Source organism: Theobroma cacao, chromosome 2 (genome assembly GCF_000208745.1).
Source record: "Theobroma cacao cultivar B97-61/B2 chromosome 2, Criollo_cocoa_genome_V2, whole genome shotgun sequence".
Lineage (NCBI taxonomy): Eukaryota > Viridiplantae > Streptophyta > Magnoliopsida > Malvales > Malvaceae > Theobroma > Theobroma cacao.
Genome location: NC_030851.1, coordinates 40,927,284 through 40,950,623, shown reverse-complemented (window position 1 = coordinate 40,950,623; position 23,340 = coordinate 40,927,284). Strand labels below are relative to the sequence as shown.

Sequence of the window (23,340 nt, the reverse complement as noted above, 5' to 3'; positions counted from 1 at the left end):
AAGACTAAGAATTATAAAATGTTTAATTTTAGAATTGCAAAATAATCATCAGGCCTTGGACAGAAGATTGAGTCATTTCTTTGGCTGCTACTGAATGCTAATCCCATAAGTTGAGTTGATGGTAGTAATTAACAATGACAGACAAAGTGGAAGGCGCCCATTGTCCTTCAAAAGTGATAAATCCAAAAGGGGCCCCCAAATATATATATATAAATACAAATACAAACACAAGCTGTGCCCACTTCGATCACTGCTACTTTTTCTCGATTAAAATTAAATTTTTTTTATCAATGTCATAAATCTGATATAATTAAAATTGTCTAATATAATTTAGATAAAAAGACAATTAAAGACAATAAATATCATAGTATAATAGTATCTGATTTTAGCCACTAGCTAGCATAGGAGAAGGCTATGTTTCTTTGTCTGAGTTCAAACACCTTGGGTAATGTAGATGTTAGTAGCTATGCAGCTTAGGGGGTGTCTTGAATTATATGATATTTGTGTCAGTTTGGGCCATTTCATTTTGAACCTAATTTGTTTAGGTCTACTTTTTTGACTATAGGGTTGGAATCACAGTTAAGCCGTAGCTTTACCAAACAAAGAAGCAAATATATATAAAATCTATGCATCCATATCCATTAATGTTTGTTCATCAACCATTTCTTTTTCCTGCAAGATAATAAGAAATTGATATGTCTATGCTTGCAACATGGCAGGGCATGGCAGATCATGTGGCAATTAATGTGTGAGCTTATGGTTTCTATAACATATATACTTGCCATTAGTTCATCATAAATCCTCAACATGTTGTAGGAAACTCAGGTTTGCTGGTTATAATTACAAGGAAAACTCAAGAATTAACATATGGTGTTTAGACTTATGGAGCGCGACTTATGAAAGCTTTCAATTTCTTTTTCTTTCAAGGTTTTGGTTTCTTCATCACTTTCCTAAGGCCAAGGGCTAAGGGCATTGAAGTTTTGGCGTTATGTAGTTATCAGCATTAGTTAGCAGATAAAAGCACTACCACGGGGCAGCTCGCATGTGTTCCCCTCTCCCCCAACAAAACTGGAATCTGATGAAAGATAGTTTTCTTTGGGCAAGGTGCGGTATGTTTTAATTTTCTCTTGACCCAACTTTTCCGCCATTCCCGTCTTTTGCATGACCAATTTGGACCACCATTAATTTCAACTTGCTTCAAGCTGATGCGGACAAGCATCCAACGATCTTGAGTCTAAATGAGCTAGATATATATATATACATATATATACATATATACATATATATACATATATATATATGTATACATATATATAGCTGCATGTGGTTGGTATTGTGTACCAATTACTGCATGCTTATGTGGTAGTCTGATTTTGGTACGATTAGTTTCTGATTAAATTTTGTATTGTTTTTAATATATTGAGTACGAATACAACACATTTTTGCATACCGTTTTTATTCCTTTGCTTGAAGCTGTTTATAATTTCGAATAAACCCATGATCAGCACAGTCATAACATCTGTTTATGGTACTCTAGGAGCTGAACATGCTGTTGCAGTTCCATGCAGGGAAGTAATTAACAGATCAGTTACACGCTGCATGTTGTTTGTTTAATCATCTTAACAGCTAATTGTTGCTTGTACCTATAGGCCTTAGGGCCAATTCTCACTGTAGTGTTTCACTGATTGGCTGAAGGAAAAAAAAAAAAAAAAAAAACAGAAATATGTATGCAGATGATCTGTATAATCAGCTCATTACAGAATCCTATTTTTGTGAATTATAACTTAAAAATGGTGGTTTTCTCTGGACTGTACCGTTCAGCTCTTGATTCCTGTTTTCTTATAAATAGTCTTCAGCTTGAAATTAAAGATCAGAACATCAAGGTATAGCTAACATGATGCTTGGTGAGCTGACTGCATTAGAGATCTGATAAAAAAAGTTCTGTCATCTGTTACTGAGCTGACTAATAACACAACAAGTTTAGATGCTTCTCCATGAGTAGTTCCTTTTAACATGATCCATGAGGTGAGGATCATAAAATGCGATCTGCCCAGAGCTTTAATTTCCAAGAATCCGTGTTATGCTTGCTTCTGATTCTTGTGCAAATAATGGAAGACAGAAATTGTACTATAGTATACCATATATACATATACATATATATGAATTCAGGTTTCAATGAGGCTATGATTGAAGATTGAGGCATCATGGTCCACCTTGGTAGTCTGGGAAACATTAAAAGAAAAAATGATGTGATACCTTAAGATAAGATAATGAAGAGACAAGCTGGAAAGTTCACTAACTTGACATATATAAGGACAGAGCAGCTGAGCTCCATGACAAGATCAAATCATGAAAGCAAGGTAGTCTACCTTGTGGCCTGTACATATACATAGAGGCAGCATAGAAACTTAAGCATGAAAATTTAGTCGTTACAATCAAATCTGGGAAGATATGAACTATGTGATATATATGTCAAGAAAGTGTGTTCAAGCAGAAGCAATAAGACTGTTAAACATTAAGGATTGATGTGGATTTGCAGTAAAATCATCTACAATGGTTTTTTTTCCTTCAGACTTCTACGAAGAGATTGATTTATTAAGGTTGAAATCAATAGAAATGTACTGTTTTCCATAACCTATTGTTATCAGTTAATTTTACAGCATGATATACTTTATTTCTTCTTAGATCAGGAAATATGATGCATGCTTGACATAATTGTTTTATGCAAAGTAGGAAAGGATATATGACTTGAAATTTCAACTTCATTCATGGTTAATCTATATTCTTGCTTGAGCAATCAAGAGCTAAGAAGAGAGACAGAGAGAAGATCAAGGGAGACCAACAGCTTTAACTCCTTTAAGAAAGCAGTTTTGATAGGAATTGAATGAATTCATGGGTTAGCCAAAATAAATGCATACCTGCCTTGCAGTCTTCAGTGGAATTGATGCATATGCTCCCCACCCCAACCAGCCAAAGCTTCTTGTAATGATTTTGCAATGTCCTCAATTGCTTTCTTGCTATGCCTACTTAGGGATGGGTTGTATTTTCCATTTTAGAAGACGCAAATATAGGTTTATATATAAGTACAATATGTTTATTGCTATGGTCATAAGGCTACATGCAGTTGGACAGCAGACCAAAGAAATAAAGTTTGAAGCAGAGGGAGCATTAAGATTTGGCAGACAAGGTATGGAAGTTAAACTCCAGTAATTTATTGTGTTGACAATTCAAAAAGAAAAGAAAAAATCATCTGCTTGCTACAGCATACAATAGTAAGTGCAATGTCTACCAAAGTATAGACCAGCATTGATATAAGTCACCTTGGGGAATCTTTATGGAAAAGTTTTTACTGATAATTTTCATTAAAAATGTAAGCAAATCCTAAGTTTAATTTCCACTAGCATGTTCCTGACTTGATATTAACAATTTTTCTCCTCAGAATTTATTTTTAGTTCTGATTTATTTGTTCTTATTGCTGTAAAACATTCTTCACCTGCACCAGAAAACCTTGACTTGACACTTATCAGTAACTCATTGTGATCAATATCCATTACCTGGTAGATTTGCTTAAGATTGAAGAGGGGAATATCCAGACTGAATTTTTTAAGTTTACAATTATAGATTAACTAGTCAAGGTTAATCCTTTAATCACCTCTGTTGTATTCTGCCACTATTCATGATATAGAAACATAGAATTCATCATCATGACGAAAGCCGAATAATTTTGAGAAATGAAAATATTTCTACCTGAGATCAGTAACAGCCCGCCCTTGTATGGCTGAATTCCTGTTGCCACCTGCAGTCGAGATGGTGAAATCTCTAAATATAATATATATATATAATCAATCAAGTCTGTCAGTGCTTGTTCACCTTCAATGCACTGTGAGTCTCCAAGAATTTTTGGTGATAACAATGTCTTGCGGATAGAATAAATTATTTCCATAGGGAAAGAAAGAGAACAGTGGAAATTAGCTCATTCTTTTATTTCTATTATTTTCTTCCTAAATCATAATTATAACATGAACATTTGTCTTCCTCATCCGTACTGGGAGGCGACACAGTGCATAACTGGATATTGAGTAAATGCTCTGAATTATTGTCAATGATAAGTTCTCATAACAGTAGATGAAATCTATCAAAACAGTAATTTGTTTGAAGTAATATTTCCTGTAGCAACATTGTATCTTAGGAGTAAGAAAGAACAAAGTCAAAAAATAGGAGACTGACAAAACACAAAGTCAAATTCTGATAAACTTCATAGAAGAAATACAACAACACTCAATCCATTCCCACCATTAAGCAAAGAGGATTCACCACACACAAAATCAAGTTGAAGAAAGCCGTACAGTTGTTGTTTGACATAATTAGGAAAACAGGAAGGGATTTATCAGCATCTTCGTCAATAAAAATTGTGGTATTTGCTGGCAACAATAGGATTTTCTTGGTAATGTGAATGCAAACCGATGTCTGAGGAGGGCACGAGGATTGAAGTAGGGCTTCCTTCATGGGCATTTGAGGGGGTCATCAAGTCTGGATTATGGCTCACTGTTTTAGCATACGAGTTGACCACGAGATTTGAACTAGGGTTTTCCTCTTGGGTGTTTGCATTTGGGTCCGTCATGAAAATTATACTAGGGTTTTGTTCTTGGGCATTACCTGTGGAATCCTTGCTGTTTGTCAGTGCATAGTAACCGTATCGGATCCTGTCACTGTTCATGCCCCAATTTCCAGAAAATATTGGACAATTTTCCTCTGAATTTTCTTCGCTTGAGTCTGCGAAGTTGTGCGAGTAATTAAACATGGATGACGATCTTGGTGCTCTATTGAGGCCGAGAAATTTCTCAATGACGCTTACAGAATCAATTTCATGTTCTAGCAAGTGTACAGTGCTTTGGTGCCGTTGTTCTACTTCCTCAGCCACTACCTTGAGAGTAGAGTTCGTTTGAGTCGAGGGACCCAAATTTTCACCAGCTTCAAGAGGACTCGAGGACTGCAAGCGCTCCAATTCATTAGGGTTCGATTCATCTGAACACTTTTGGGATTTTTCCAGCCCTCTCATCTTCATTTTCTCTCTAGTTCTCTCCCTTGCTCTTGCTCTCGCCTTGTCCCTAGATTCTCTTGCAACAGGATTGAATGAAGCTTTACGTGATTTTCTTTCCTTTGTCGCTCTAGCTGTACTCCTCATAGATTCACCTCTCGCTATAACACCTTGCAGGTCTCCCATATTGTCCTCATACTCTTTAGCTGCTGATACTACTTCGCTTTCAGAGGTAGATGACACGCTCTTTCCACCTCCACTGCAGCTGTGCTTCACCCCGGGGAAGTTGTCAGTGAGTTCCTTGATAGCAGCCTTGGATTTAGAGAAGAGCCATTCAATAGTTTTGCTTGCTTTGTCGAAGCCTAACATGTCCTGAAGATCAAAAAACTTGCGTGCAATTTGAAGTGACAACCTCATACGCCGATCTCTTGGACCATGAGCTGTATAGATCTTGCTGTGTCTGTCTTTCTTTCCAGTTCTCTTTCGAGGAATCCCCTGCTTTGCTCCGTTACCGGCACTTCTCTTCCTTTTGGTGGTGACCTTTTTGGTTTCCTTCATTGGAGAAGCTGCGTTAATCTCAGAATCCGGTGGCGCCACGTTGCTACTGGAGCCCACGATTTGTTGTTGTGCTTGTGATAACAGGTGACTCATAAGCAACCCATCATCATCGTCATCAATAAAGGGTGCGGGTAAGTGCCAGAAGGGAGGATTAGGATCCTCCTGTGATGAGCCTGCAGAGTTTCTATCGCCTGTAAAAGAGCTTCCAGGCATAGTATGGGTGGTTAAGGGAAAAGGGTTGTAATTATTGTTTGAAGGAAACATGGCTGCAACAGAAGAAACACTGTTGTCTAGCTGAACCTGAAATATTACGCTAGAAGCGGGTATTTATGGGAGACAAGAGTTTTTTTCTTCATCTGTTTTGAAGGGAAAAAAGGCGAAGTCTAGGCAGCTTAAGCTTGGGGGAAAGAAAAAGAGAGCGAATGGGCACTGTGGAAGTGAGTGGATACTAAACACAGGTCGTGGGAAGCAGAGAAGCTGTGAAAGTGAGGGGAGTGAATATGAATATGAATTGAGCCCCCAGCTTGTGTTGTGACACTTCACGTGGGTGCAGGTAGTTGCTTGATAGCAACCCTTCCTATTTATTTCTTTCTTTCTCTCTTTCTTTCTTTTCAGACAGAAAGATAGATTGAAAGAAAGAAGAAAGAGGAGGAGAGAGAGATTGTCGAGAATTACAACGAGGAGAGAGTAGACGTGGCCACCTCTAGAAAACCTAGCTAGGGAGGAGATGAGAGGAGAGGAGAGGAGAGGAGAGAAAGAGAAAGAGAAAGAGAGAACACAAGGACAATAATTAATGATAGCACAACTGAAGAAAGAGAGAGAGAGAGACAGAGGGGCATTATATGTACATGTAGAGGTAGAGCCAGCCGGAGCCTGCTTTTACCGCCCGTGGATGGGCAAAGGCTTTCTTTGACTGGGGAGACCAAATGTCGCTTTCCTGGCTTCATTTCCCTCTGACAACTGCCTTTGCATTTGATTATTCATGGGGATCCTTCATTTTCCCTAATCTAACCTCCTAATTATTTCCAAAAGAGGTTAACTCTGTGACCTAACATCGTTTTGGGTCTTCCTTCTTCCCTGGAACTCCAACCACGCAATTACTCTTCTTGCCTCCCTTGCTCTTGTCATCCCTGCATTCTTCTGTACACAATATCTATCATAACATTTTTGGAACACCAATTCCAATATGTCATCATCGAAGCAGCTGCATAGGAAATGCAGATCAGCAAAACTACTCAGTTTTCCACCCATCGAATTATTTAAATAAAGTTGGTCATGATCATGAGCAGGCATTCAATTAGAAACTGATCACGTGCAAGAATATACCATTACAAAACTTTCGTCCGTTTCAACAAATTTCACACCATTATCAATTGCCCATGTTAAAATTAATCTCAAACAGACTACAATCAATTAAGCTCATTCACATTTTCAGATTTGTTTGTCAAAAATTAGTGAAAATTTTTAAGACATGGATTAGCAAAATCAATTGTTTCCCTACTACATTGTAACGTCTTTAAAAAGCTTGGCCTCCATCTTTTTAATAAAGATGAACAACTTTCCCTATGAATTCTGAATAAAAATCCTTGTTTTTCACTATTCTCTGTATTTTGTTAAATTTTACCATGCGTCTAACTTTTCCTATTCATTTGTGATTATGTACTTATTGCAGAAATTCACAGCTTAACTTTTGAACAGAGCAGTTCCCGTGCTCATCTCCTTGCTTACCATTGCAGTTGCAGCTTTCGCTAGCACACATGCACCCACCAATTCAGAGAAGAGAAAAAAGAAAAACAGATCATTTATGTCAGCATGTTCCTTTACTAGCTATGGTATTAGTAGCAGTACAACCCTAGTCATATCCGTATCCATAGGAGAGTTTCTGAAAACCCTAACGTCTGCCCCTACTCTTTTTTTTTTCTTTCATTTGTACTTAGCATGGATTTGGATCCAAATACTATTACCAGCCAGCCTGAAAATTAACCAGTGTTGCATTTCTCATGTTTACCTAAGATATTCCCTTCATTCATTCCATTTTTTACATGAAGCTGTTTGCAAACTAACAATCAAATGGCTAGCTGGCTTAATTAGTTCATCTCCCATGGCCCCTTTCCAAGTTCCATTCCTGTTTAATTTCATTTTCCTTCTCCAGAGACGTACAACTTGCGAGGACCACATGTCGCCATGTCAATGCCTTTTAACTTTTTCCTTTTTCTCGAACCAAAATAGATATTTTAATTCAAAAATAATAATATTCAATACTGACACCATTTTATCATGACACTTAATGATATTTAAAATTGACAAAAAAAAAACATAATACCAAACTCAATTTAAATCTATCCGTATAAATTTTAAAGACTGACACATCTTATCGATACTATATCATAAACATTTCATTTCTAATCATTCTCATTTTAATAAAAGTATCAACACCACAACACGCTTCTCTCATTATATCTTAGAAGTGAACATTTCCAATTACTGCTCAGAACTCCGTAACCTCCAAGGTCTTTTATGGCCTTTAGCTAATAGGGGGTATTTTTCCTTTGTCGGGGATAAGTAATACTAACGGTCATTCTCATCTGAAGCAACAAGAGAGCATCACAGCAAAATTAATTAAGAAAAGTAAGGTTTATCAGATAATGTATGGTATAATAAATGGTGATGCTGTCCAGCCCAAAGTCATAATCATTTACTACTAGTACGTTATCTTTTGCTTGCAAACCATAGGGTGCAACGTGGCCTGTTATTGTCTGGACTGCGAATGCTTCCAGAAAATGGGACAAGGTTGGTTAATGATCATGACCAGAGTCGAAAGATGTAGGCGGTAATTAAGTGTCAGAGAATAAACTAGTTTGTCAAAGATACAGAGCTAAAAAAGGCCTACGATTTTGGATACATATATTAGCAGCAGGACTCCCCATCTCATTCCTTTTATGTTCCAAGTGTATTTTCTTTCCTTCATTTGCATACACTTACTAACACTATTGCAAGTTAATCCAAGCGCTTATTCTTGGCTCACTGTACTTTTTTCTTTGTTAATTTCTTGGGAGTCATTGACATTCGTTCATTTTAGGTTGGTCTTTGATGAAAATGTACAAATATAGAGATAAATATACAGCAGGAAACTGCATGCGCGAAGTACCAAGCAAGAGCAGCTTGAAATTAAGCAGTCGTTACAGATACAACATTGGCGGGTCTTGTCCCTTAGTGATCGATCTTTTTCTGTTTACACTACTGAAAGTTTAAAGCTCTAGCTCTTTTTTGCTATACAGATCCCACCAAAAGGAGAATGTTACATCCTGTCTGTAATGTACAAGGATGAAGATCCAAAAACTATGTGCATACATCGCCTTATCATATGTAGTATGTAGTTGCTTAGATTGAATTTAAACAAATTACTTGTAACCTTTTGCTTTTGGGGGGGGGTCCTTCCGATGCTGCCTTCTGTCACAAAAAATTGTTTCCCAAAAGCTAAACACATGTGCAAGTGATGCACTGGCTTGTCTTAATCCAAGTTGAAGAGAAATTAAACCCCAATTAAAGTTTTCCACTAAATAATACAAATGTGTGCGTATATATATGTATGTTTATGTCTTTCATGGTGTTTTTTGTTCTAGTTTTACGTTGCCGGGTTTCTCTCTTTTAACCCCACTCTGCCAAGGAAGTGGCCCTGGATTGTGGAATCTGATGGCAATTGAATAAGACTGAACAGCAGATGGTTACCACCTGAAACATTACTTACTGCCCATTTGTGATGATGGCAATAACTCGTGAGTTTGGGCTGTGTTGTTTCCCCATCATGGGATCACCTGCCAAATGCCAATACATGTAAATCACTTGGTTTGTAAAGGGTGTACGCGGAGTGCACTTCTACCAATGATAAGCTAAGCAGGAAGCAAACCACTTTCAGTACTTTGGCTTATTGGATGACCAAAACTATACATATATGGAAGTAAGATTTTGCCCCTCGTGTGCTCCAAATTTGACAACCAAGGCAATTGATAGATGACCATTCCTTCCTTAATTTGTGTGGAGCATCCAGCTTCCTGCTAGCGTGTCGCCCGCCGAAGTACTGTTTTTATCACACTGCCAGACATAATTAATTAATGTTTCTGAAAACCTGTGAGGGACCAAGTAAATCACCTAAACAATTTTCTTCCATTTAGAGATTTATACATTCAAAGTACTAATTGCCTAATATTCCACTGCTCTTTGTTGCCAACAGAACTAATGATAGTACATACGGATTGTTGGAATTGGGATCCTCAGATAATTATATTTCTGTGGCATATAACAGTAAGCCATGCTTGCAGGAAGCATGTGCATCAGAATTCTTTCTTCTTTTTCTTCTTGAGATGATGATACAATGGCTACATAACTATAATGAGAATAATTCTTCTCCAATTTCCCTAGGCCTAGCTAGGTAATTAAGCAATATTCTAAACGGTCTGCTTCTGGATCATTTGCATATGAACGCTTTCTCAGATGCCCTTAATTGGGTATCATTACCATGTCTATGTAGAAAGAAAAAAGTGTAAAAGATGCCTGCCATGGGGACAGATAAAATTGAGTTCCACAATCAGTTTCGGAGAGGCGCTAGCTGCGACTTTCTCTAAGGGATATCGAATATTGATTGATGGAACTGATCTCCTTTTTCCACAATGACCACATATAGACATAGTTGCCTCCCCTCCATCGGCTTAATTATTCACAATTGGCGTAACAAATTTCAAAGGGATCGATTGTGTGCAGATGCATGCATGCTGTGCTTGGGATGGAGCTGCTGATGTAACAAGTAAAGCTGGCCAGCTGTGCATGCATGCTTAAGCATCATCAAATTAAAAGGTAATTAAAAAGGCCAATCGTGCCACTAAAAGACTTGCTGAAAGAACTACCTGATGCGATGGCATTAACTTAACCTCATCAGCTTGGCTCAATTCATCACTGAGGAAGCTTTAGAGACGTTAACAAACCAACGTTTGCTTTTACAAGCCACAAATCATTAGATAACGATAAGTTAATTTGGCAGTAAGTGCTCAAGAGTCAAGAGTACCACTGTACTGTCTGATCTATAATTTCTCTCATTCACTTCACCTCTGTCTTATGATGCTAAAGTTTGAAGTTTCTCCTTAAATTTCATCAAACATCCAATAATTAATTTTTAGAATAAAACCCAACTATACATATATATATATATATATATATATATTCTGTATGTTAATTATTATTTTCTATCATTGCATTTGACCTTGTAACTCTCTTCTCACTGTGCATATAAAAATTCTATTGTCAATGCCAAGAACTCGAACAATGAAGAGAAGAAAAAACCCATTGATGGGCCTTGCCTCACCATAAAGGCATGAACAAAACCCATTGATCGGTGCAAGGGAAATTTAGAACCCATTGACCATACAACTAGCTTTCATTATTCCTTTCGGCCATAAGCCCAGCTAGCACTGCTCTGTGATTAATGCCTACGATGGAGCACCCATCATCGTTTGAAGGAAACAGGCTGGGCTGTGGAAGTCAAGGTAACTCTTGGACTCCCGGCCCTAACTAAAATTGAAGAATTAATAGGCTCAAGCACACATATAAATGGCCCAACTCAGCCTTTACTATATTATAAACACTAAGCTTTAAAAACACCCAAAACAAATACTCAACAAATCCATATTAAGAGAAAAATATATATCCAGCCAGGCCTCACCTTGAAGGTAGCTTTGGCTTAATGTGGTAAGATGAAAGCCTCCAGATTTCTGCATCTTGGTTTTAGTCCTACTTTGGATGCATCTAAAGATAGATATTTGTTAATTAACGAAAAATACAACAATTTACAAATAAATTAAACAATTACCGTTGTCGTTAATCAACTGAACATTGACAGGAGATCCTTGATGAATCTGTCTATCATCAATTCATTTGTAGTTCAAGAATACGTTGGATTTTCTAGTTGCTCAACTCATCTCGGAACAAGTATAATCTCGTTATTATATAAAATATATATATAAATCAAATGGTGTCTCCTTTGTTCACATTTTGCGTGCTCCACTGAATTCTTGATAACCAAGTTGAACTTGCCTTGTTTTTTTGTCTGGCATGTTATGAATATATATGATATTGAGTTACTTTTAAGCGTGCTAATGAAAAGGCGCAGTGTTGATCATATATATATATATATATTTGTAAGCTTTTTACATTGATCATTAATCAAAGGTATTCGAAATTGCTTTCCCCAACTTCAACTGCAGATCACAATGATGCATATACATGTGAAGTGTCTTAGCGTTTTGTTCAAGCATTCGTCTTGGTGATGAAAAACAGCTAGCTCTTCTTCTGTTGCACTCGCATGCATTCACTTTTTCTGTATGATGACTCTATACAATGTCCATCTCCATCTCCATCTCCATCTCCCCCATCCTTGTTTTCTGCTTAATTATATCGCCAGCCTATGAGTTATCATCAGGAGCTACCATCTTTGCAATCATATTTTGATCTATATATATATACAAACATATATATTCCATGTTACTTGTTCCATACTCAAGCCAAACTTGGAATTATAGTTACCATTAATGCAATAAAACATTATGATGGCAATAGTAAAAACAACATCTTCATGTACAAGTTTATATGTTGTTAATTATTTACATTGCTTGCTATGGTTATATCTCTCACCAAATCTTTGTGGATAAGAACATATATAAAAATAATAAATTCAACATATCTTTCGAGCTATTAATGAATTATCTTGTCAAAACTGATGTTTCTAATTATGGCAAGATATAATTCTGACAATTAATTAAATAAATTTTGTAAGAAGTCTAGTTATAATTTAATTGTAAACGTTAAGGCAGACGACAAAGGCAAAAGTAATAATGCAAAAGCTTGGTAATCAATGGCAGCAGTTAGATCATAATTGCCTGTTAACAATTCCCTGACATTTTCGGCTCATTTTGATTATGAGACAAAGCTAGGTTGTGGGGACTCACTTTCGGCTTTGGAAAGAAAATGAATCGATAAGAAGCATATATTTTGTACTTGTAAGTTGTCATTGAAAGAGACGTGTTGATGAGGGGTGGGGAAGTGCAATTGGTTAGGCAGCAAGCCCACTGTCCCACTTTGAGGACACATTCCATGGAAATTTGGGGCATATTTCTTTGACTCTTCTTGTATACTAAGATATCAAAGGGAACTGCCTCCCTCCAGCTGCAGCCAGGCAGAGAATATAGTTGGCTTGATCCCTTTTGAATGGGACAACTCGGCAATTGAAAACATAATAATCCCAGTCAAGCACCAAGGACGGCTTTTGCTGAGAGTGGAGAAGTTGAACACTGTGGAAATTTTGTTTTGGGATTAAAGACGAGATGCAGTTTGGACCCACCAACACCTCTCCTCCATTTCGAAAAGCCTAACCCGTTAATTGGGACCGTCCAAACTTGTTTGCTCACTGCATTCTTAATTTCTATGCCTTGCCTTTTTAGATTCAGATTGAGATACTTCTTAACAACCAATTTTCTATGCCTTTTAACATAATTACTTGACTCTTCAATAGCAGCAACCAGACACAGAGCAGAGTTTAATGAACTCAAATGGCTGAACTGCACACAATTACCGGGTAGACTGTAACATGATGACCAGCCAAGTCGGTTCATAAGTGCAATCCTAGACCTTCGGCACAACTTTAAACGACCTTGACTTGATATTTGTCAATGCACTGGTTGGACCAGGAGTTATGGTTTTTGTTGACCTATATATAATAGCAGATAGTTTAAATCGAAATCTCAATTAATTCTTATTGACCGAAAGTCTCTATGTAGGATCATAGACCAATTTAGTTATTACGTTTTAGGGATGCATGCCTATAGATATAAATATATCAGAAAGAAAAGTTATACTGATGTAAACAGGGGTCCTAATCATACACCATCTGTTTTGGTCCAAAACTGCTGATACCTCTTGTGGCTCATGACTGGGAAAAGAAAAATGGAAGGGGAAGCCTAGATATATGTATAGAAACCATTGAAGTTTCTGCAAAAGTAAACTTTATTGACATATTTAGTGGACGCCATGAGTGAAATGTCCTACCAGCTCTGGACTCGAAGAAAATATATACAGAAAAAGAAGCCGCGCGCACCAGTTAAGTGTGTATAAAGAAACAAAACTGGAAGCAAAAGGTAGAGATTGATTCATGAATAGAAGATTCACTGTATATCTTTAATTTCCCATACGAGACGATATATACTTAATTTACAGCCTTCACGTTTTTATAATAATATCATTGAAAGATAAGCAAAATTCGACGAGTTGAGTTAATCCTTACATTATGATCCGTTTACTTATATTTAATAAAAAAATTATTCTTTGATTGAGAAATTAAGCAAATCGATTCTTTTTTGTTGAAAGCAATTTAATTAAGTATCTACGATTATACTTATTACTTATTTATTTAGAGATTGCTTGATTGTTATCCTACAAATTAGTTGTACTTTTTTCTTTGCTTAGATTCTTATGAACGATTAAGTTTTTTATTCAAGGATTGCTCCCTCGTTGAATTGTTTGTTAATATTATATTTAATTTTGTAATTAATTTTAGAGAATTGCTTCTCCATTGAATTATTTATTGATAGTCCTTAATATTTTTTAAGACATTGCTTCTCATTGAGATTTTTTTATTATATTTGTTAATTTTTGTTTATTTTTACGTTTATCTAGAAATTGAGATTATTGTTATTATTAAATTATTTATGATCATACTAATTAATTCTTTTAAGTAAATTATTGAGATTGATTCTTTTGAAAAATTTTCAAGATTTATTTGCATAATTTTCCTATGAACTTTTTTTGTTTAAATTGTTTTATATTATTGTCAAACATTGAATTTCTAGCATGACTGTTTAATTTATAAATATTATTTTAGATTTTTCACCTCCCCAAACATAAAATCTTGACTCTGCCACTACGTCAGGAAATCCTCATCTAGCTGCATGACCCTTGGATCATCACCTTGAACTGGATCGCACTCTGCTCTCAATTTTTTTAGTTAAACATCATTAGTGCTTAACTTAAAAAGCAAGATGTACTTGTAAGATTTTTCTGGTGAGAAAAGTGGAACCATGTGGACCTCCTTCGCTTCAGCTTATGACCAAGTTTTATAACATATATATGTTTAATTACTCTTAGCTTTCCAGTTACTCAAATTCTCTTATATATTTTCAAGTTCAAAATATCACTGCATATATACATACCATGATCATCTATTAGTACAATTTTCTTGTTAGAGAATTAATCATCATTATCAAACACTTATATTCCATGCATCACCGACTAATTATTTCTCAACTATTAACTTAATTTAATGATTTTTCCTCTTATTTATTGTAGTGACAATTCCATTAATTTGGACCATGCATGTTTTCATTCAATGTATTTTGCTTGTAAGGAGTGTGTTATAACTATTCATGTGTGCTTACCATGCATGCAAAGGATTATATTGAAGACGACCTTTTTTTTTTTTGCCTGAAAGAAAGTTGGAGAGAGTTTTAATTTCCATTAACTCATGCAATTAATTACAAGGCATACGCATCTCGAAATTATAACTATGTAGTAAATATTTGTAATAGTGATTGTAGTGTGACCAAACAATTAGCTAGCTATACGTATGGAGTACATTCAGATATATATATATATATATATACATAGGACGAGCTTCAGATCAGCCTAGTTAGGTTTTCCTTCAACTGAAATCTGAATTTGAGTCTTGAATTCAAACCCAATACTCATCACGAGGCAGAAGCCAAAACTAAGTTGCTGCTTCTCTAATTAATCTCTATATATAAGATAGGCAAGAATTGATCAAAGAAGAAAAGAAAATGAGAAGCCCTCAGCAGGAAGTGGAATATTGAGGCTTTGAAAAAACAAAGGGAAGAAATGAACGTCATGACAGGGTGGGATAGATGTCATCATAAACCCCACAACAATGGGGGACTTGTCGTGGGTTTAGGTTAGTGGTGCTGCAGCTATCATAAAATGTTTGAATATTTTTGTCTTCTTAAAAACAAAGAGAGAAAGGAAAATATATATATATATATATCCCACAAACTTGACAAAAGTTAGCACAGAAAAGAAGAAAAGATAAAACATTGGGGGACCAAAGCAGCCATGCGTGTGACCACAAAAAGACCCCTAAAAAATATAAACCATCCCCTTCTCTAACCAAGTAGTAGCACAGCAGAGAAACAAGTCTAGACCCACTGCCCTTTGGGTCACTGCATACCCCTCAGAAGGTAAAAGGAAGCAGAAGCACGCACTAGGAGGGGGGTGACGAACTTGCTGCTACTTGACAATTTTCTCCTTTGCTTATTGCTCATGATATACATGGACAGTCAATATATAACAAAACCCAATTCCATTTGAAATATGCTTAAGACAAAGAAAAAATGGGGTTTGCCCCCCTCTTGAAACAATTATGGTGTTGAAAAGGTAAGTTGGTTGGAATGATTTTTGCTTTGCTTTTTCTTGGCCAAGCTGCTTGTATAACTGTGTAATTACGCAGAGTTTGCTGCTTCATCCCCACCCCCCACTCCCTTTTTTTTTTAACCTTTTTACCATAAAAAACATTGCATATCGAGACTTGTATTGAACCTCTTTAGGGCAACCAATTAACCAGCAAGGTGGTGGCAGCATAAAATAGAGGTCGTGGTAAAAGTGGATATTGGAAGAAAATAGAGAATAATTGGAAGCTCGGGATACCGTGCCATTTGTCAAAAGTTAATGGAAACATCTATTATTCCTTTTAGTGTCTTGGTCTATAAGTTTTATTATTTACATATGGGACATTGAATTTCGCCAAGCAAGCAAAGGGTAATCTTTTTTCCTTCACAATAACGTGTCAAAACAAAATGGAGGAAGATATTTTTCCACCTTCATTTTCTTTTAAATCTTTTTTATAATATAAGGTATATGATTATATAATTTTATTAATTTAAATTGTATGAATAGATATATATTGATCAACATTAATGTATATATATATTCAAGTATAATCCAAATAAGATCCTTTAACCTAGAAATTAACATGCATGGTTGTCCATGGGGGAAACACCTTTCTCACACTTTCAATTGAGGCTTCATTACTTTAGGTACTAGAATGCCACTATGACAGTGAGTTTCCCAATTAAGCTGAACATTCTACAATGGAGACAATAATGCATGTGGTGCCTTCATAGTTGATGATGCATTGGGAATTAACCTTCCTAACGGAAAAAAGGCAAAGCTGCCCCGCCAATCCATGCCAATGCTTTACATGTGTCATGTGAAAACGGAGAGCACACCATTTTTTTTTTTATCGAATTAAAGCTCGCAAGCATAGCCATTCATTCACAATGAATTAGCATAATTATGAAGTACCCAAATTCCCCTTGAAGTATGAACCAATTCCACTCGAAAAAAGGCCAAAATTATTCTAGTGGGATATAGCAGAATGAGGGAAGCCATGAATGAACCAACCTCATGGAGAGTGAAGAGAAGCAGAGAGAGAGAAAGGGGGAAGGTGGAGTGTGTTCCAAGACACAATGATTACATAGTCTTGGGGAAGCAGAAAGGGTGGCGTGGAAATAGCCAAGAGTGTGGAAGAACGTGGGGGCTTGACCGAGGTAGGAAAAGGAAGAGGCGAGGCTATGCATACTTTTTATTCTTATTTAAAAAAGAGAGAAAAAAAAAAAGAAGAAGAAGAAAAGTGATAAATTAAGGTGAAAAAATAAAAGAAATGAAAAGGGTTTCGCTAAGCCTTTTTTCATGATGATACTATCAGCCTTTTTGGTCTTTGGTCGGTCGACAATCTGTGTGTTGTGTGTTCACTGTGTTTTGTTTTTGTGTTTCCCATCCCCCACTCTCTCTCTCCAACTGCACTCACAGAGTGTAATTATACACTTTGAACCAATCACAAAGCAACAAATATTATTATTTTTATAAGGAGAAAGAGAGAGAGAGAGAGAGAGAGAAATACTTTGGTGTATAAACTAGGACTAGCACAGAATAAAATAAAAATAAAAATAAAGAAACAGGATCCCCTCCCCAAACCTGATAGCTACAGGGATGGATAGAGAATGCCGTAAGAAGAAAGGAAAGGAGACTAGCAGTACTTGCAGACTCTATAAATTTAGTGTGGTGGGAGAGGAAGGAAGGGCGCAGATCATCAGAGAGAGAGAGAGAGAAAGAAAGGAAGAAAAAAACAAAGGAACCAAAAAGACACCAACAAAGCACGGAGGAAAAGGAAAGCTTATTTTGAAGCAAAGGGATCAAAAAGGGTCATCACCCACAAAGGCGTGGCAGAAAATAACCTACCCAAGTGAAAGAGATTGCGTGATCATTCATAAGACAAGTCCAATCCTTTTTGGCTTTGGCCTTGGCTTTGCTTTTCTGTTTGCCACCACCCTCCACCACCACAAAGCGACAGAGAAGAAGAAGAAGAAGAAGAACAGAGAGAGTGGTGTCTGAAAAGTCCATCTATATATCTAACATATCAGCGGAAGGTCTGTCTCTTTTATTTATTCTTTTTTGCTTCTTTCTTTTCACAGCCCCTTCTTCCTATTTCTCTCCCCTTTCCTCTAGGAAAGTGTAGGCCAACTTCCATATATCGGTTTCTTCGAATCATCCTTTTCATTCCTATTAGAGAACGAAGTGATCAATATGAAAACAACTTCATATCCATATAGAATTTGAATCTCTATTGTCTGCTTTTGTAATATATTGAGGCAGAGTTGAGAGAGCGAGGGCAGAGGGAGAGGAAGGGAGAGATACGAGGGGATGTGCGGGAAGAAAGAGGAAGACCAAGGAGAGTGTTCTCAAGCTATCCATAACATACAAGGTTACCAAGAACAGTTACTTATTCAACAACACCAACAGATGCAACAACACCACCACCAACAGCAGAACAATGATTTATTTGGAGGAACTAGAGGGGGATTGATATTCCCTGAAGTATCACCCATCCTGCCATGGTCTCTCCCTCCTGTTCACAGTTTCAATCCAGCCCACTTCAATGGAAACCAGGTTCGAGACCATGACCCTTTTCTGGTCCCTCCTCCGCCATCATCATACGGGGCTTTATTCAACAGAAGAGCTCCTGCCCTACAGTTTGCATATGATGGCCCATCAACTGACCATCTAAGGATCTTATCTGACACCCTCGGACCGGTCGTTCAACCCGGTTCAGCTCCTTTCGGACTACAGGCTGAGTTGGGTAAGATGACTGCTCAAGAAATCATGGATGCTAAGGCTCTTGCTGCTTCTAAAAGCCACAGCGAAGCTGAGAGGAGAAGAAGAGAACGAATCAACAACCATCTCGCCAAGCTACGCAGCTTACTCCCAAGCACCACGAAAGTAAGTTGCAGTCATTGCATATCAGTCATGGAAAAATTATTCACAAACAAAACAAAAATTGCTTATAAAATTGTCAAAAAGAAACCATTATAAATCATCACGCGTACAACATGTCCTAGTATATTATATGGAAGTGTCATACACCTTTTGTGCACCCTTTTTGTTTTGTATTATAATGAGCTTTTTCCCCTTCAAAGATATCTGGTAGATCCTCCTAAGATTCTACTTAGATGGTTGGTCTGATAATAAGCTATCAAACCTACCCATTTAGACTTTAAAGGTCGTCACATTTCTTTCTTGGCCCTTCTTTTCTCAGCCTGGTTTCGATCTTTTCACCAGTAAAAAGAAAAATGCTTGTCTTTTGGTTTATTCTTATCAGACTTGTGGTAGTTCCAAGAAGAGGGAAAGGAAAATAATACGAAAAGGGTATGAGCGTTAATGTCGCTCGGTTGATATGATAAAGAGAAACCAAGGAGCAGTTGAAAAGCTTCCATGGAAATTTCTTGCCGGATCATCAGTCAAATTAAGTAGGGAATGAAAAGAAATAAAGAGGGACAAACTAGCATCCTTTGTCAGTCACACTATTAAGCCTGTGCCGTTCCCTTGAGGAAAAAACAATAGAAAAATACCCACCATAACCATTAACAACCTATTCTTTGAGCTACTTTCAAGTTTGAATCATCAAAGCAGAGAGAAAACAGCAAAATCCGTCTATTCTTTTTACACACTAAAACCACTTTAACATACCATTTCCTGTCTATTTGAATTTTTTCAAGTCACTTTAATTTAAACTTGTCTTCTGGTTTTCTTCTTTTGGTTATTTCTTGTGATGCATTGATGGGACAAAGCTTCATCGCTAGCAGAAGTAACCTAGCATGCATGTTAATCAATTTAATAAGTAAAACTACTACATTCTTATTTTTTGAACTACATTTTAATGTGTTTGTAGAGTTTGATACAAAGATATTGAAATGCTGCTCCTTTACGTAATGTTCACTTGCTTTGATTATCACTTGTGACATAGACGGACAAGGCTTCACTGCTTGCAGAAGTCATCCAACACGTCAAGGAGCTGAAACGGCAAACTTCTTTGATAGCAGAAACGAGTCCTGTACCGACCGAAATCGATGAACTAACAGTGGATACATCGGATGAAGATGGTAAGTTCCTGATCAAAGCTTCACTTTGCTGTGAAGATAGGTCCGATCTTTTGCCTGACCTAATCAAGACCTTGAAAGCATTACGTCTAAAAACACTAAAAGCTGAGATCACAACGCTTGGTGGGCGTGTAAAGAATGTTCTGTTTATCACTGGAGAAGAAGACTCAAGCAGCAGTGGTGACCAGCAGCAACAGCAGCAGCAATATTCTGTTAGTTCAATACAAGAAGCATTGAAAGCAGTGATGGAGAAGACTTCTGGGGATGAGTCTTCTGCCGGGAGTGTTAAGAGACAAAGAACCAACATCAGTATTCTTGAACACAGGTCTCTTTAACTTACAAAAGGCCTTAATTCTTCTTCTCTTCTACTTCGTTTTTTTTTTTTTTGTGTTTTCTGGTATTCATGAGGGTGTTCATTTGTCTTTCTTTTCTTTTCTGAGTGTGTTTTTGTGTATTTCTTCTACCAGTGGACAAAATAGGTAATGATGGTGTGCTTTGTGTACTTAAAAATCGGTTCAATTAAAGAAGAGGGAGGGGAAGAGAAAGAGAGAGAGAGAGAGAAGGGGCATGGCATCATCATCATGCATGATCATCAGCTGGTTGGTTTTTTGGAATGGTGATGCAGAGAAAGAGAAGGAGAGAAAAAAGGGATTGTTTTAGTAGTAAATAGGCAAGAAAACAGTGGAGGATCTTTTTCGTGGGAAGAGAAACCTTATATCGAAACCCAACATGGAAAACGTGAAGTTTGATTGCTCTGAGTAGAACCCAGTTTGGACAAAAACCACAAACTCGATCTCTGGGCATTTTCTTTTGTTTGTTTTGGAGCACAAGTACTGCCTTTTTTCCTTCTCTCTCTCTCTCTCCTCACTTTAGGTGAAATTTATGATCATATCATAAGCAATTAAGAATGGTGACGACGTTGTTCTTGTCATGTACTCTGAAACCATACGTCCCCCCCCCCCCCACCCCCCACCANCATGTTTTCTTACTTAATTAGTTGTGCGAAGTAGATTTTTTAAAATATATATATATTATGCTCATAAAACGTGAATGGATGATTAAATAATTAGTTTTCTTTTGTTGACTGTATATGTATTATTTTTGTTTGCATAACTTAATTTGACAGATGGAAAGAAAACAATATGAAAGTTAGCATGCATGCATGTTACAATCAGTTTTTTTTACCTAATTAGTTGTTCAAAGTAGACTTCTTTAAAAAAACTATATTCTGCATGTAAAATGTGAATACATAATTAAATAACTTGTTTTCTTTTGTTAACCGCTTACGTATATTTTTGTCAACATAATATATATATATATATATAAGAGAGAGAGAGAGAGAGGAGTAGGTGAATGACATGAAGGGTTGTTATTTTATATGCATGGATATAGATTTTACAAATTCTAATATCAGTTTACATTCCTATATATAATTATCACGTATTCATTTAATAATACAATGTTGACTTCTTTATTATAATTAAATTGTCTTAGTGTATAAGATAATCTTTGTATATGTCATAGTATATGAAAAAATTACATCTATCTTTAGTGAAATATTTTAGATGCATACCCCTATGAAAAAATCATTGCATGTAAATGGTTGCTTAGCATGGAGGTGATCATCTATCTATATTCAAGGATGATTATTACATCTGACAGGATAATTCTTATATCAAGAAAATTGCTTGGAATCCCCCATCCATCTCGTTCTATCATTAGTCACACATAAACATGTAATTAATTAACAGTCACCCTACATTTGCAATTCAATAATTTATATTTACAAGGTATGGGAGTGCCAAGACTTTTAGAATGCTAGAGAAAACATCAAAGTGCAAAATTAATCCTTCAACTTCTTAATTAATTAATCATCTTGCAAGATTTTAAGTGCACTAATTTTTCTTCCTTGTATTTGGTTTTTAAGTAAAGTTCTTTAATCCAAATATATGTATTTAAATACATTTAAATTAGATAAAAAAAATACAACATGATTGATTGATTGATTGATGCTAGACCCTGTTAAATAGCTTAAGTATATACAAGATTTTAAATATTTTAATTTCATCTGCTACGATCAAACGGTTGAACTTGACCAAACAAGCCTTGATTAAAATAAATTTACAAAGAGAAAATTATAATAATTTAGAGTTAATCTAAAAGTTATTATCTTTTTTTAAAAAAATATAAAATTGAAGTTGAATTTGAATCCTCTTTTTTTTCAATGGATTTCCTCGTGTGTATATTAGAAATTAAAAAATAAACATAAAATTGTAAATATGATAAAAAAAAAAGTACTTATCTATGTTGATTCTTTGTATATATATATTCTATTACAAATAAATCTAAAAACAATTGAAGTTAAATCAAAATCTTGAGCTCCTAAAGTGAAGTATATTGAAATGGCTCAAATTTCAATTAATTTTCTACAATTAATGATACTTGAACTCGATTTTAGACTTAACTTGACATTGATATATACAAAATTCATCTTTCCAAAAAAAAAAAATGCCCAAACTCTCCATTCAAAGAAGAAGTGGATCAACCCTGAGCATGCAATGAGTTAAATCCAAGTAAATAACTCATGATTTCACTCACAACCCTAACCATGATGAGTTGAGGCACGATCTCTAACTTAACAAGACAAGAAAAAAAGAACTAAAAAATGGTAAAAATAAAAAATAAAGTGGCATGATCTCTAGCTAGCTAGCTTCCAACATCAAATTTCGTGGAAGTAAATGATGACGAGATATCATCATAAAGATTTTATATATACTTTAAACAGTGACTAGTAGCTATGCTGAACCCTTGAGTGAACAGGGCTGCATCATATATACTTTTGTAGAGCATAGGGTACAGCTGAAGAATCTAACAAGTGCCATTTGAAGCATAGGCAGTTGGCCTGTTTTCGGGGGGAATCAAGCAGCTTTTTCTCATGCCAGCTGATAAAGGAGACTGTTGTGGTCAACTAAAATTAAGACAAGTTTAAGTAGAATCGAAGCTGAAGTGCTGTGAAAATCGAAGACAAGCCGCTGATGAATATGTACTATAAAACAACTGTTACACGATGTTATAGTTCGAAAACAGGAGCCTGGTGCCCAGGCTCTTCCCTTGTATCTTGAGTCTGATCAGTCTGACTAAAAGAGTAGGCAGCCAGGATTGGTATGCAACTTGAAGTTACTAATATATCCCAATTTAGTC

The 23,340-nt window shown here is 36.2% G+C and overlaps 2 protein-coding genes across 4 annotated transcripts; one reads left to right on the top strand and one right to left on the bottom strand.

The window, feature by feature from the left end:
* On the bottom strand, nucleotides 4,224–6,187 carry LOC18610549 (transcription factor TCP12). Its single transcript, XM_007046257.2, has one exon. It carries the CDS (start codon nucleotides 5,858–5,860, stop codon nucleotides 4,400–4,402), a length of 1,461 nt encoding a protein of 486 aa, XP_007046319.2. The 5' UTR covers nucleotides 5,861–6,187; the 3' UTR covers nucleotides 4,224–4,399.
* LOC18610548 (transcription factor bHLH30) lies at nucleotides 17,696–21,070 on the top strand. 3 transcript variants are annotated; one of them, XM_018114481.1, is made up of 4 exons: nucleotides 17,696–18,132; nucleotides 18,355–18,982; nucleotides 20,007–20,464; nucleotides 20,607–21,070. In XM_018114481.1, exons 2-4 carry the CDS (start codon nucleotides 18,407–18,409, stop codon nucleotides 20,620–20,622), a joined length of 1,050 nt encoding a protein of 349 aa, XP_017969970.1. In that variant the 5' UTR covers nucleotides 17,696–18,132; nucleotides 18,355–18,406; the 3' UTR covers nucleotides 20,623–21,070. The 3 variants fall into 3 exon arrangements, with proteins under 3 accessions (XP_017969970.1, XP_017969969.1, XP_007046318.1); XM_007046256.2 differs by having other exon boundaries at nucleotides 17,698–18,132; nucleotides 18,359–18,982; XM_018114480.1 differs by having other exon boundaries at nucleotides 17,696–18,982.